Source organism: Enoplosus armatus, chromosome 19 (genome assembly GCF_043641665.1).
Source record: "Enoplosus armatus isolate fEnoArm2 chromosome 19, fEnoArm2.hap1, whole genome shotgun sequence".
NCBI classification, from domain to species: domain Eukaryota; kingdom Metazoa; phylum Chordata; class Actinopteri; order Centrarchiformes; family Enoplosidae; genus Enoplosus; species Enoplosus armatus.
This window is the reverse complement of record NC_092198.1, coordinates 16,436,500-16,452,482: the sequence shown is the minus strand read 5'-3', so window position 1 is coordinate 16,452,482 and position 15,983 is coordinate 16,436,500. Positions and strand designations below refer to the sequence as shown.

At 40.7% G+C, this 15,983-nt stretch overlaps 1 protein-coding gene across 1 annotated transcript; it reads right to left on the bottom strand.

The window, feature by feature from the left end:
- Positions 1–7,010: 7,010 nt before the first annotated feature.
- On the bottom strand, positions 7,011–13,033 carry LOC139302018 (cytosolic 5'-nucleotidase 1A-like). The gene is made up of 6 exons (XM_070925567.1): positions 12,878–13,033; positions 12,544–12,711; positions 10,432–10,561; positions 10,161–10,283; positions 8,954–9,138; positions 7,011–8,385 (listed from the first exon to the last, which is right to left on the bottom strand). Exons 1-6 carry the CDS (start codon positions 12,989–12,991, stop codon positions 8,023–8,025), a joined length of 1,083 nt encoding a protein of 360 aa, XP_070781668.1. The 5' UTR covers positions 12,992–13,033; the 3' UTR covers positions 7,011–8,022.
- Positions 13,034–15,983: the final 2,950 nt, after the last annotated feature.

Genomic DNA, 15,983 nt, shown 5'->3' with positions numbered 1-15,983 from the left:
TGCTGCCTGTGCCGTCCATCAGCTTGAGTCCTGTCTGCATGGATGTGTTCTTTCTCTAATTGTTGCAACTGGCAGATGATCCATGGTTCAGTGGACAGCTCTGATTTTAAAGAGTTTTACCCCAATCCTGTCTCACTATTGTGCAAGCCTGACCTAGAAGAGATCCAATACATTTCACTCTAGGCTGAACAGATGGCCTTCTTTAGTGCCAGGATAACCCCCTGCTATGTCAGGCAAGGACATCCATGACTTAAAATTTAATGCAGAGAATTATGGAGACGTCCTATTAGGTCAGTCTTACAAAACAATCACAGCTTTTTTAATATTTGCCCACAAACACCATATCTCATTAGGCTGAGACCTTCTGAGGCCAAAGTCAAAGACTGTGAAAATCACAGCTCCTCTGCTGTTAATCTGCAGAAGCTTCAGGTTTGGGTTTAATGAGAGGGAATTTTAGCACAATCCCAGCAAGTGTCTTTGCTAGTTGAGCAGAGCTTACTCCGAGGGTGCTGTTCTTAATTAGACCGTCTATTGATAGCAGAGCAGGCAAACCTTTTTCAGCTTTTTCCAGGTCAGTGGTCGTAGAAGAGCATTGATCCAACAGAGCACATGGCAGCTGACACACAGACACACAGACTAATGGACGGGCTTGTCGAGTAATGGATTACGGTAATCTTATCAATATCTCTCATTAGCAAAACAGAGGTGCTCATGAAAGAACTCTAAGATCTAAGTTCTGTATGTTTGAAATGGAAAGGGACTTTCTATTGTGGAATAATGGCTAAGAACCTACACATTTTAATGAATACAACTGCGCTTGAAAATTGTTGTTTTGACATTTTGAAAAATACACTTATTAGCTTTTTGCAGGGAGTTGGGTGAAAAGATCAATACCACTCTAATGTCTGTGCATTAAGTCCAGAGCCAGGAGGCTGCTAGCCTAGCTTAGCATAAAGACAGGAAGCAGGGGAAAGCAGCTGGTCTGGCTGGTTTGAAAGTTAAAAAATCCGCCAATTTGTGGTTTTACTGGGAGTTACATAGTGTTACTATTTCTTCTTGTAGCCTTGTTTTTGTTTGTGTACCTATTAAACAAAAGACAACATGTCATTTAGAGAGTTTTAGAAATGTTGGTAGGCAGATTTTTTAACTTAGCTAGGCTAGCTCTGTGCCCCTGCTTCAAGTCTTTATGCTAAGCTAAGCTAACCACCTCTTGGCTCCAGCTACAAACTTAATAATAAATACATTTTAAAAAAAGCGTTTAAAAAGTGTTCTAAAACAATTTTGAAGTCGTATAAGTGGTATTAATTAATATATATACAGATGTTCGTACAGATCATTCCACAATCTAAAGTGTCTTTCTATTTAAAATACACAGTATATCTTACTATTTTGTTAATGAAATATATTGATAAGATCACCGTGTGTGTGTGTGTGTGTGTGTGTGTATATATATATATATATATATATACACTATATAGTCTATATAGACTATATATATAGTCATGCACACACTTTTTTCTCAGGGACAACAAAGCACAGTTTGCTATCTTAACCTAATGGGCCATGGCTGCTGTTAAATACACAGTTTCACATTTTGTAATGCTTCTGTATCTTCTCCTACTTCTTAATGTAATCATCTCCTGATATGCATGCAATCTGTATCATGAAGACAGCTTTCACATACTAAACCGTGTATTCATATGGGCATACTGTAGCTCTAATGTTCATCAATATTCAGGTGGTTACATAACTGCATCGATAACACCTCTGTTAGTCTGTGCATGGGAGGAGTGGAAGAGTTCAGGATTGGCAAGCGAGTGGCAGCAGTTTGACAGAAATTAAATGCTGCATACCAAGCTGATCTGGGTGAAGAGCCCTTAATGTAAAACCTTAATCTATAGCACAAGTTAAAAATGAATCCATGTATGAAATCTGAATTGAAAATGAAGGATCAATAGTCTTCAAGTATATGCAACAGGAGAAACCACCAAGTGCAGCATCCAACATTGTGGTCTTCTTCACTGTGTGTAACGATGTACAATAGTCTTTCTACCGCTTGTACTCTTGGCTGCAAAGATTTCTTAACCATAAGTCTTTAATATTCCAAGCCATTATGATCTAATTTCATGTCTGAGCATAAGACCATAGAGGAGACCTTCAACTTGTCCTATCCATACAGTCTTTCCCCAAGTCTTTCACTTGGATCAGACGAGGATAATATACTGTACGGTACATCTTGTCATGCAGGAGCCAGACTGTTTCGGTCTCCAGGGGTATCATTAGCGCAGCATCCGATATGTAGGTTTTTAGCCATGACTGGCTGGCCTGCAGTGCGCATGCGTTCCTCCAGACTTGGGCCCCACACCCTGCCTGCTGCTACAGCCCTGCCGCCTCACAGGACACCCAAGGGACCACCCTGTCTGGTACTAGGGAGGAGCACCAAGCCTTCAGAACACAGACATATCGCTTATATCATTTTTCATCCATCCCTTTTTCCTCTTTCTTCAGGCCCTTTCCATTGTGCCGCCATTTTTCACCATTTTCAGACTTTCCAGACAGGCTTGGGCCTCTTCTATGATGAATGTCTTTAATAATCTCTTTTCAATCTCAGGAGGAGGAGAGGGGTGGGAGCCAATTTAGAACTATCGCCCTGACGGGAGAGACTGTCAGCCCATGGCTGCCCAGAGGTAATGGTGCTGAAATGGATTCCCGCTACGAGCGCAGAGGTGGAGATAATTGGTGATGCTTGCTTGCTCAGTGGTTGCACTCTGCTTTCCCTCACTGGCTAGTTGTGTCACTGCCTGGCTGGACTGAGCCTCTGCAGGGGCCACATTCTGCATCCCTTATTCACCCTGAGTCACCCTGCAGAGCAGACTAAATGCCACAGCTGATCGGCTCTGGCCATGAAGAAGTACGGCCTTGTGCTGCTCAGCTGTTACTATGGCAGTGTGCTCGGCCTGCCCTTCTAATCAGACCAGAGTGCTGCTCTCCCACGTGTCCACACAGCCCCATGCTAAACACTGGCTGGACAAGAGGTCAGTTTGATGCTTCTCAAAATGACAAAAGCCAGTTTAACTTGTGGCTAAATTACAGCAAAAAACAGCATGGAACATTTATAAGAGATGGCAGTGACAAAGAGCGGGCCGATCCCTTCCACACAGGGCAGATACATTTAAAATGCTGGAAGAAAAACGTAATCTTCTATTTCCACTCTGCAACATTTAATGTTTTTACCCTACAAACTGATAAAATGTGTCAGTGAATTAATAGCTTGTATGAGAGCACAAGAAAGCCCAACCTAAAACTTAAAGCAATGTGCTATCAGCAAGATCACTGCCTCCCTCTCCTGCTCGTCTTTTAAAGCAACAGGCAAAGCAGCGATTGATTTCAGATTGTTAGAAGCATTTTCAGAGAATCACTTAACCTGTTCCCATCTTTAGGTCTGCATATTGGATGTTCGGGTATGGAGCCTACTAACTGCGTCTTGTATCTTAGCTGAGCCTGTCAATAATGGCTAACAGGAACAGGTGCACTTTTGAAAAGCCAAGATGAGGAAACAGCATGTCATCAGATGTGGCACCAGTAATCCATCTCATGCGGAGACACTTGTCAATGGCTCCGGTCCTGTGGGGTCGCTTTCAGAGAACCACGCTGTGCAATCAAATGAGAATGGGTCTAAATTGAATAAGGGCCAGCTCATTCTGGAGGTGCACAGATAGGTTTCCTGGGATTCCTGCAGAACCCACAGTAAGGTCTGCAATAACATCAGTCAGACAGCAATTACAGAAGCACATAATGCATACCACAAGGGCGATGAGCATCTGTTTCAAACACGAAGCGTGTTAGCACAGACAAAACCAGTTTATAGTTTAATCTTTACAAAGCATCCACCAACAGCTCTGTGCTGGATCACACTTCAGAAATATAAACATACTCTCCTCATATGAATACTGTAGATTCACAGCTCAATCTATAGCTTTAATTCTTGTGGGTTCGGAGTGGATGATGTTTCTATAAGGATGTGCTACTGGGGAGGGGGACCAGCTGACCTCAATACATGTCATTATCATACCACAGTTTTCTGTCAACAGAGCCTGTCATATCACTGTGTGTGCTCCACCAACTCAGTCACACAGCAAATGGTGACTGTAGCATCGTGCAGCAGATTCAACGAGTTGTTATCACGAGTGTTGACACTGCCACCTGCAGAAACTCCAAGTTCAGAAGCTCAAAAGCAGAAGAAGCCGTACCGGTCGTGGCTTCTCTGTGGTTTCTGAGAAGTGCAGTCCAAAACACTGCAGACAATATAACAAAAAAACTCATAGATCACCACCTTAAATTCTAATTGGTAATGTACACTCAGTTGCTAGTTTATGAGGTACACCTAGCTAAAACTTATGCAGTATAATATAACAGTCCTGCTATAAATAATACCTATACATGAAGTTTTTTTGTTGAAACTGTGAAATACAGTTCAACAACATGTCTGTATAAAATGTAATGGCCATCCATCAGATAGTTGCTAAGATATTTCAGTCTGGATCAGAGGGGTGGGCCGACAGACGTGGCATGGCTAAAAACAACTTGATTCTAGCCTGTACTTCATATGTAGAGCTACAGTTTATTGAATAGATATCAATTATCCCATTATGTTTAATAAATGTTCCCAAGGTATCCACTATGTAGGCATCAAGGCACCCACCAAGGTAATGTTGGTCCAAATAAATTACTTTTTTAGAAAACATCTACCTACAAGTCTCTGGCCACCGACCAAGAAAACATATTTAGAGCAAATTGCTTGTCAAGAAGATAAATGCAGCAGCAGAGTATGGGAGTACTGTTTCCACAGTTATTTTTCTGTAACTTTTCTCGCAGCGTCCTCGCACACACACACACACACACACACACACACACACACAGAAAGGTTGCCAATTATAGTAACTGTGTGATGAGGTTTCTCATACTGAGCCCCATGCTACCTTTGCCTCTAATCCTTTGTTATTAATTATATCTTCAACAAGCCTACACAGTTCTTGTGGTGTCAGCACCAAGTATCCATGGCAACAGCCGGTTGGTCTCAGCTCTCAGGGATGCACACACACACACACACACACACACACACACACACACACACACTGCTGCCTGACAAAACTGTGCCTCGCTGCAAAGATGCTCTACTGACAAGATGAATAAGTAAACTGTAGAAAAATGTAATAAAATTAAAATAACCCCCCCCCTCCCCCCCAGCTCTGAGCTTTAAGTACCACAAGCCTCTCCTCCTCACTGTCTCTGAGCAGGAAACAGTATTCATTGACAATACCATATTGACCAAATTGGTAAAAATGCCTGTTGCTACATACCTGTATACTCAGTACGCAATGGTGGAATTTAACTCTGTACATACAAATTAGCTCCACCTCAACTAACTATAACATTAACGTGAAATGCTACTAACAATTATTTCAACAATAATAACAATGCAATAATATGATATTTAATAGTATAACACCTTTCTGCATGGAGTACTTTTGATGCTTTAAGTGCATTTTGGCTAATAATGTTTATGATGATATTTTTGATAAAAGGGAACTCGCCGATTTTACACTTCAAAGTCTGTTGACAGGTGTTGTGAATAAAGTTGGACAAATACTTTAGACCTGCGCGAGACGAAGATAAATTGCCTCAAGTGATGTCACTTGAGTCAGCGTCGGTTGCGTCCGAAAACTACAAGTTTGAAAATGTCAAAAAATTTGTGTGTGGGGTTAAAAAGACGTGAGCTTACCAGACCTCTGCAGCCAGCTCCTCACTTCTGCTCCAGGCTAGCGGCTTGAGGCTACATTAGCTGCTACTAGCATAATACACCTGAATCTCCGAGCCGACCGTCAGTTGTCGAGCTGCATTGTGGGTAATGCAAGCGCCAGGTTTTGACGAGGAAGAAGAATGTGTGGAATAAAAAAAAGATGGATATCTGCTTCTGCTGCATCGAGTTTAAATCGACGTCCAGTGTGGGTCTGACAATGTTACAGGAGTGTATTGTTAAATCAGTGGAGAACTCGTTTAAGTAACATTTTCAATGTAATGGAGTACAATGTGGTTACTGTAGTAAAGGATATGTGTGCTTCCTCCACCACAAGACAGCCAGTTAATACATAGAAATACTTGAAAACTTCCTTTATTATTAAATTATGTTATTTTCTGCTACCTTGTTTGAGGTGTTATTTTAGTCCAAGAAGGAGAAACCTCAGATATTTTTTAATATATCTGGAACTGCAGGATATCTCATTAACTTCCAATTAGGCCTAATGTTAGTTCACTGAAGGCAGAGTGATTTGCATTTTGTTGTTCTTGCTGTGCTTAGCAGGGATATCTTGGTACCTGGAAAAATGGACCAATCGGGAGCTCAGTTATAACAAAAAAAGAGGAAATATACCTCAAAGTTTTATACACAGTGTAAGATATATATATATAAAATATATGTTTTGTCTTTTGGGGTTTCTTATTGTTTTGAGATTATTTTATACTTCATTTCAATTTCACTTTTAAGTCTAAATTATGTTTCTGATTGTGTTTTCTCTCTTTCTGTATATTGTATTCCTTATAAAAACGTATACACCAAAAGTGGAGCTTCTTTGGTTGGTCCTCCTCGCTGTAAAATTCCAATCTAGCTAAACAGGAGCTCCCTCATGTGGCTTCTTTCATCATGTACATGTAAGATGAGAGTGGATCTCCATCAGCTGAGGTTGGGCAGACACAGAGGACAGGACAAACAGGACATTGAGCTTAATGACAGGACAGATCTGCCCAAAGATACGCTGCTGAGGTTTGACCTCAACTGGTTTGCTTTCACAAGGAAGTGACTCCTTGCCAAACATGAGGCTGTAGCAAACAAGCAGCGTTTAAAGCAAAAAGGTGGACAATTACAGTTAAACAGCACCATCTACTGCTGAGATACTCCCCAAAACTGATAAGGTTAAAGGTGCAGGCAAGATAGAAATCAAGAGTATAGAACATGTTGCAAAAAAAAATATTTTATTGTGTTACCACAACATGAGTCACAATCAATGCAAAACATCACTTGATCTGGTGCTGAGATGTTACCAGACACGATATGAACATTTACAAACAAGTGAGTGTAACAGTATTTCCTCAGTGATGTCGATACATTTGCATATTTTTGCAATATGTAATATATAAAATGCAATCTGCAAACATATACAGTATATGTAATCAGTCCTACAGTGGGCTGCCTGATATCCAGACACTGTAAAAGCATGAACAACTCACGGAACAAACATAAAAGTTTGAGGAAAAATGTAAAGCTTTACACAGTTTGTGCGCATCAACAGAACACAGACAGACAGCATCAGTGTTATCCCTGTAAGCCATAGGCCCTCGACCCTGACAAACATCCCTTTAAAATGAAAAGCTGATATTAATATGTCCCATTAAATGTGCAAAATGAATGGCAGAATGAAAAATGGTGGACATTTTCGGTTGGAATTGGCAATTTTTACCAGGTGATTTTTAAGTCTATGAAAGATTCAAGGCAGAAAAAAAGACAACTACTACAACAGATGGTCATACTGAATATGCCAAGGACCAGTAGCCACCCAAGATAAATAAAATAAACAAGTGTTTATTGCATGTAAGTGTAAAGATCATGACATAAACTCCAAAGTGAATGAGAAAAACTCTCAATAAGGTAAACAGGTACACGGATAGTATGGCTAAAAGGCACAGACAGGTTATGAATCTGGTATTTCTCTTCCAAAACTATTTAGTGAAATAGTGTATGACACCTATTGTAACTCTTGCTTTGAAAATACATTCCCTCCCTCATCAATAATACCCTATCCTCAAGAAAACCGTAAAAAATGTTTTATAAAACCCCAAAACGTAGGAAACTTTGTAGACTGCATTACCAATGAATTACCTAAATCCTCTGCTGTTATTTATTTTTTTTTAACAAAATACTTATTTTGGAACAAATGTCTTCATATGCAGGTGACACAAGTTAAGTTTTTACTTTTTTGGGGGCTGCTCGATGAGTTTCCCCTTGTGGTACTTCTGTCCGATCCCATAGGGGACGTGTGCAGATATGGTTCCCAGTTCGTTGGCCCCCTCAATGTGAAACATCTGGTCGTCAAAGAAGATGTGCGGTTTTATTTTCTGCAGCAGGGGCCCTTTAGGAGCCCCGGCCAGGAAGAGAGCCTCGTCTATCTCAAGGCCCCAGCTGCGGAGAGTCTTCAGGACACGAGCCCCGGAGCTCGCAGCGCTGCGGGCCGTGACCAGGAAGGTTCGGATGGGACAGTTCATGCGCTCGTTCTTGGCGTAGAATTTTCTCTGGAGCTTCCCCAGAGCCTCCAGGAAACACTTTAAGGGACCCTGAAAGAGCCAAAGAATCAAGTCAAGTTTCTAGTCAAGTTTCTTTTCACCTGATGCATCAACACATTGGATGGAGCGCCTTTCACTAACTGAAAAACTACTCTGTAATTATGTAATTGCTTTTGGATTCAGGATATAGTTAATACAAATGAACAGTATAAAACACATATATACTCACAAGAGCACACAAGGACAAAAACGATGCATGAGTTGATTTAAAACCAGCAGAGCAGGTTCCTAAACCCGGCAGACATTTCCCAGAGTCTTGCTTTGCCCCACACAGGTGCTGTTGTAATAGCTAATATATTTGATGAACTCTTCTGCTCTTATTGTCATTTATTTCATTTGTATTTTGCTGAATCAAGCTTTATTTATTAGGTCTTAACCTCTCCTGTCACATCTTTTTCATTTCCGTTATCGTTTATTTAGATCAATATTCATTTACTTATATTGTTTTGTTTTTTTATGAAGATATTCTGTATTTTCTGGATCTACAGCCTGCACACAAAGTCTCTCTCTCCATGACCTGCCAGTGATGTTTAAGTACACAGAAACAACCATGAGTTACCTGAGCGAGAGGTTTGTTCTCAAACTCCTTCTCGTGCTCAAAGAATGTGTCCAGGCCGTGTTTCTTCACAATGATCTCCGACTCATCTGAGAAGAGGACGGCGTCGCCATCAAATGCCACTCTCAGCTCAGTGTCGCTCAGCTGAGTCTCCGTTTGCGGCATAAACATTGTGGCAGCGGCGATGCCTGACGGAAGGAAGAGGAGGGTTGGTTAAAAATGGGCTTCGATGGGTAGCGTGCACCAAGCACTATGTTTTACGGAGTCTGAAATTTGATAACATGCATCTTCAACTTTGTATTTTATCAACAATGCTTTAACTGCCATTGCACCTTTTCTCTGGTACCTCTGCCTTTCAAAGAAGAGATTCAAATGTTTCAAACGTTTTTAAATCGACACAGTTCAGCCAATGCAGTCTCATGTTGCCTGCCTGAAAAACAACACTGCTTTGCCTCAGAATCAGTTATAGTTGTAACACTAAATTATAAACGTTACCGACTCTTGGTAAGAATGAAAGGTGTAACAGAAACTGTAAACCTGTTGGAGTTATAAATAAATATATCATAAGTGCAAGAGGGGAGCATGCACATCAAGGCAAGCCTGTTCTGATCATCCACTTCATTATGAATAAATCTGTAGCCTTTAGGTGGTGGTATACATTAGAAAACTGTCTAATACATGTAGATCATCAAACTCAAATGGAGCATAACCTATAAGTGCACACTCCAACTATATGGTTGTTCATGAACAAGCACAGATGTGAAATGAAATTTTAATGAATTATTGGTGTGAAAACAGAATCTAACTTGAAAAATTCCCGTCACAATTCGCCAAAGCCCAAAGTGATGCCCAAATGTTTAGCATTTTTGCTTGATATGCAATCTTCACTGGTTATCAAAATTGCTGTCCATTAATTTTCCGTCAAACGACTGATCAATCCATTTCAGCGCTACATTTGATCATGTTCGTGATCTTGTTTGTTTTGTGTGTATTTGGATGACAGGGAGCCATAAATCACACGCCGTCTTCAAGCAGCTCCGTCTTGCAGCACAGTGTGAGGTCGAGAGTGAGTCACACACAAAATCAACACACAAGTGTGTAAATATCAGTGTAGCACAAACACAGCTCGAGGCTGCTCAAAGTAACTGATATATTGATTCATTTATCATACAAAAAAAAGGTTGTGTGTGATCGAAATATATATACATACCTTCCTCGATGGCCTCTGTGACTTTCTCCGAGTCCTTGGAGAGGTAAAGGTTTGTCATGTAGGCCTTCAGGTAGCCTGTAGGACTTTGCCCTCCTGTCATACAGAATCTCTCTATGGTCAAATCTGAAAGTATAAAAGAAAGTTGGAGATGTGTGAAGAAAGAAATCCCACAGTAATTATACTATAACAGCTCTTCTAGTGTGTAATTACTATACTGAATGCTGGTCTTGATTGAGCCGCCGCAGTGCTAAACAATCAATGTTTTGGTTACCATAGTGATTAATGCTGTTTATAAGGCGCACTCCAACTTGGGCATGGTTGTTAGTCATTAAGACAATGTCAAACAGTTCCTCGCTCTCTGGATAGAGCTCCCTCAGTCGACAGTTGACAGTCATCAGCGCCTGTGTGAGAGGACAGACATCAAAAGAAGCCAGGATATTGTGTCAGAGGAGTGTTCAACATGAGGCTGCAACACAAATATTACAACATTGTATTTCTTTCAGTTAAGTCACAAAGTTTTAAAAAGAGAACATCAATGCATTAAAACAACACTGAAACAAAGGAATGTGCTTTATAAACCACAAAGGCCTTCTTCAGGGTGTCACGCGATGTTAGCTCATCACAGTTATAATGCTATCAGTGTATACGTCTGCTGATAAGCAACAAGATATTACAGGCCAGAAATGACGAGGATATGTTTGAGGTAGTTTAGAAACTGTGAGGACAACGTTGACATAGTTTGAGGAATCTTTCATTAAAATGTTTGTTTATGTTGGTTATGTGTTTAAATCATATCTGTAGTGATATGTCAGATTTACTATCAAGAATCTGCCTCAAAAATCCAGTATCTGTCAAGCTATACTGCTGACATCACACACTAACTGAACTACGCACAATTCTCTAACAATATAAAATCCATCCAGTCTCATACAACAGGCCTGCAATACGTTCGACTTCCACAAAGGTTATAATGTTCAGTTTTTGTTGTTTTAAAGAGGTGAATTTTATTGTGAAGTGATACTGAGAAGTGTTTCGAATATTTTGTCCACCATGTTTATATCAAAGAGGGTCGGTTAAGTATTAGAAACACCTCTCGTGATAGCCTGTAACAATTCAACAACACAAATTACAGCCTCCAAAATTACCATAAAACTGAATCAGCACCTCTCCAACAAAAGCTGAACATCATAACCTTCATGAAGCTAAGATTTATTACAGGACTGTTGTATTAGACTGCATTAGTTTTAGCTAGGTGTGGCTAATAAACTGGCAACTGAGTGTATATCCATTATTAGAAGAAATTACAACGTCTATACTGGTCATTTTGCTAATCCATCATTTTAAATAAACACCTCTGTTACTCGGTTTCAGCAAACACTTTTCATTGTGAGCTTTGTTTGTGGTATTTCTGCCATTAAGAAACTGCTTGTAGAGGAGAAAAGGAGCAATGGTGCAATGGAAAGTAATTAACATGTTCCAGTGAGTCACTGATCACTTTATACCCTCCATCCAGGCAGGCTTACTTTTGGAGACAGCCAAACAAAGCCTTAAACCCACAGTGTCTGTTACTGTGGTAGCAGGTCTGCATCTCTCGACATTGACTAGTTGACATTAACAGCCAGAGGAACACAAGATCATTTTACAGTAACAGGGTGATAATGCCCCATGAACAAGTTGCTAAACACATTCAAGGAGTGGTCTGATGATGAACACCAGGCCTGCACAATCACCGGCTCGCAACATCAATCAACCTTTGTGGGCTTCAAAAAAACTGGATTTTTCTTGCTGAAGTCTGGTGTGATTTCATGACCTGTATGACTGCATTCCAAGAAGGAGTGGAGCAGTTTTGAAGGCAAAGAGGGGCTTTAATATCACATTTATCTTTTCCACCTGGCACTGTACATATTTAACAGCAGGAGAAAGTCTGGATTAGTTAGTCTTTAAATTAGGAATTTATAAATCAGTGAGGAACCTCCATCAAATCAGGGGTGGACATGACTTCCTGATATCTAACAAATGTGTGCCTGATGAAACATGAAAAGAGTCTATTGAGTCTATTTAAGGAAGTAACAGTTTTATGATTTAACTGGATCTGACAGTGCGAAAAGCCAAATACCTGCCTTTACCTGCCTTTACATGACTTATCAAGGTGTGGCTTGAGGTGTAACATAGGTCAGCACAGAAACTAGACTGCAGACGTGGGTTAGAAACTAGGAATCAAGCAGTCCACTATAAGAGATCACTGTCCGTTTGTGTAGGCTAGGTCTAATGTTTTCCTGGTGTGTCATCTACGTGCTTTTTAGTGGAACACATCAGGGACCACGCCCTGCAAACACCCTTAGAGGTCTTGCAGCAGGTTGACAATCCCGGGGCTCAGGCCTACCTTGACGAATGGGAAAGCAGCTCCTGGCGCCAGGGGCTCGCTCTCATGCTCCACCTGATGAGCTACGTACTTCTCTAGTCCTTCTTCCTCGTAGATCTTCCTCTCTGCCGCCATGTTGAAGAGGGTGCGAGAGGAGACGGCGATGGTGACAGCATACCGGGGCTTGGGCTGTAAGTGGGTGGAAAGGTGGTAAAAATTAAATATTAAACATTAAATATGCATGCTAAAACTAGACTTGTTTTGCACCTATAAAGACACAAATAGTATGCAAGAAAAGCACGTACAGCTAACACACAAGCTTATGGTGATGAACTTTCTCCAGCAAAATACTTACAGGTCTCGGTTTGTTTGTTTTGAGGTTGTCAAAAAACGCTTTGGCCGCCGCCCAGTCTTTTTCCTCTCCGCTGTCATCAGTTGGCGCTGTATCATTCGGCTTCATTTCACTCATTTTTATTAACTTTTAGACGTCCTAAGACTTTCACAACCCAGAGTAAAAGTGAGGCAGCAGTAGCTAGTAAACTTTCCGGAAATGTACTCAAAGAAAGCCTGGTGGGCGTGTCCTCCAGCGGTGACGCAGGCAGGTCTGGGCATCACTTGCACTTGGTTGGTTGGGTGAAAGAGAGACGGGACACCCCTGACATACAGTCATACTTTAGTCAATAGGGTCCTTCCAACTTGGTGGCAACCGTGTTGGGGGCCGTCCTTCACTGTTTTTATGCCAGGTGCATAAAAACCGGTTCTGCCGGTTTGGTGTGCAAATCCTGACTATCATGCACGGAGCCCTGACCTTAACCTCATCCAACACCTTTACTTTACTGATGCTCCTCTGGCAAAATGAGGGCAAATCCCTGCAACCAGGTTCCAAAACCTCGTTTAAAGCCTTCATGGAAGAGTGGGAGCTGTTATAGCTGCATATTAATGCCAATGGGTTTGGAATAAGATGTTAAAGAGTCATATATGCATGTAATGTCCTGGTGCCCACATACAGCTCTGATACACTACATGTATCAAAGCTTTGAGTCAGTAATGTATAAGTTAAGGCAAGATAAGTTCATTCAAACACAGGGAATTCAAAGTGCTTTACAAAAAGTAAAGAAATGCAATAGAACATTTAAAATGTCAATATAAAGGAAAGGAACAATTTACTATAATATAATAACAATGGCTCTGTGTGCTGATTATAGATGATAGAAACTCATGTCTTGTGATCACATGAAAACAATACTCATTATGTGGTAAACTCAACTTTGTTATTCCCAGATCAAAAAATAATTATTCCACCACTGTAGGAAAACAAAACATGTAGGAATAAATACTCTGAACATAAAGTCAGAGAGGTCACATATAGTTTATACAGAGGTGATACCACCTTAAATCTTGATACTGTGGTCTCAGTCGGTCTGTAAAACCAAAACTTTTTATTCTGGGAGTGCTCCCACAACCTTCAAGAAACTTCAAGAAAGGCATATATATACCTGAAAATCTTCATTTCAAATGAATAGTATTTGAAGTATTTTTGAAAAATTACACAGCAATTACAGACCTGCACTGTGGCTGTTCTTCTATGGTATAAAGTGTGTGTGTGTGTGTGTGTGTGTGTGTGTGTGTGTGTGTGTTTATTCTGTTGTTGTTCAATTATTTGTCTATACTTCTTTCTCATCAAATAAGAAAAGCACTTATCAGTCATTTATAAATATGGATACTCATTGGTGTAGATTATTAATTATTATTATTTATTAGATGCTCGTTTTGTCTTTAATTGCTCTTAAATAGTTTCTGTATTTTATTTCTATTGTTATTTTAGTTTTATATACCTCTTAGTATTTATGTTTTACTTTCTCTATTTATCTGTACTTCTGTCCTTGTGCTGGAACAACAATTTCCTCTCTGAGAATCAATAAAGGTTTATCTTACCTTTCTTATGTTTACATTTTTAAACATCGTGTTTAACATTAACATCTTCCATAGTTCCCCTGTTATTGAAATAGCAAACGCTTACACAATCTCTCTCTCTCTCACACACACACGCACACTCACACACACACACACACACGCACACACTCACACCGTCCACTGGCACGTGAATGACCTCCCTCCTCCATCACACCCCCCCACAGTTGGTAGAGTCCGGGACGGAGCATCATGGCGATTGACGGTAAGTACTCGGTCTCAGGTGTACTGCGGGACTCGTGTGAAACTTTGCTCGGGACAGAATGAGGACGCTGTTTAAAAACACATTTTATATTCACCGCGTCTGTAATTTTTTTTGTATCCCCTAGTTTCTTTGTATTTATATTTTTTTTAAATCACGCCGTGAGTACCGCAGTGCTCGGAGCTGGGACAGCTAGCAGCACGGCGGGGCTGATGCTGAAGAAGTGATGCAGGAATGTTGTGGTCCCTTCACGGGATGCGCGCGTGCTCTCTCAGCCGCGTGAAGTGATGCTAAAAGTGGACAGAGACACTGATAATCCGGGTACTTTGATTGACCGTTTGTAGACGCTTGTGAGATATTTGATTAACACACGCTTGTGACAGTGTAGCGATTCATTTAAATATATATTTTGGGGCTTTAACCGAAAATCACAGCAGCTGCTACTTAGCATCACATGACAACTACTTTGTTTTGCTATTATTAAAGAACTACATAACTTGGCGGATGTATATGGTGTAATATTATCGATCAAAAAAGAACGATTTGAGTTCAAAAACGACTCGTCTGGTCAATCCGTTATGTTTGTGGGAGCACGTGCTGTTGACACTGCCTCTAATCTCCTCGGGTAATGTGTACAATCAGTGTAAACGCCCACACGACGATGGACAAGTGTCTCGTCAAGGTGCTAGTGAAAGTGACCGGAACACATCGCCGAGCAGTGACAAAGAGGAGGCGCGGGCTTTGCCTGTTGTCCCGTTACAGGCACAGTTCTTATTGTGTCACGTGCAGCGAAGCGTGCAGAGATGTTTGTTGATACACCGTGACACCTGAGAGAGAGGGGGGGTCGGTTTCATACAGACATATCAGCAGTGAATCACCATACAGGACATGGATATATCTGGAAATGAACATTTCATATACTCACAACTGAATTGTAGCTATATTTTAAATTAGATTAAATGGTTAATTCTTACCAGTCAGAATATATATCTTGAATTTGAACTTTGACCAATTAAAATGTCTAATTAGGGACGCCTTGAATTCAAATTGTCCAGATGTAAGTGCTTTGTAGAAGTCAAAGATGTGTTTTTCTTATTGTCGGATGTTTGACCTTCACTGTGCTGGATGGTGTGTGCACAGAGGTTGACACCAGAAGGCTGTTTTCACATTCATTTACTGGAGGGGGAAAGTTTCTCTGTGCTCACCTTAAATCGGAGTTTAACATGTAGTTTAACAAGCATGAGTTTGTGCCATCACAGCTACTTTGGAAGCCAATCATGATCCAATA

Bases quoted from the DNA above. Each gene is read 5' to 3' on its own strand.
- LOC139302018 (XM_070925567.1), bottom strand. From the start codon at position 12,991: ATGAGTGAAATGAAGCCGAATGATACAGCGCCAACTGATGACAGCGGA. The intron at 12,712-12,877 runs GTAAGTATTTTG...ACCCACTTACAG, and splicing joins AAACAAACAAACCGAGACCT to CCCAAGCCCCGGTATGCTGT. The intron at 9,139-10,160 runs GTATGTATATAT...TCCTTCCGTCAG, and splicing joins CACAGAGGCCATCGAGGAAG to GCATCGCCGCTGCCACAATG.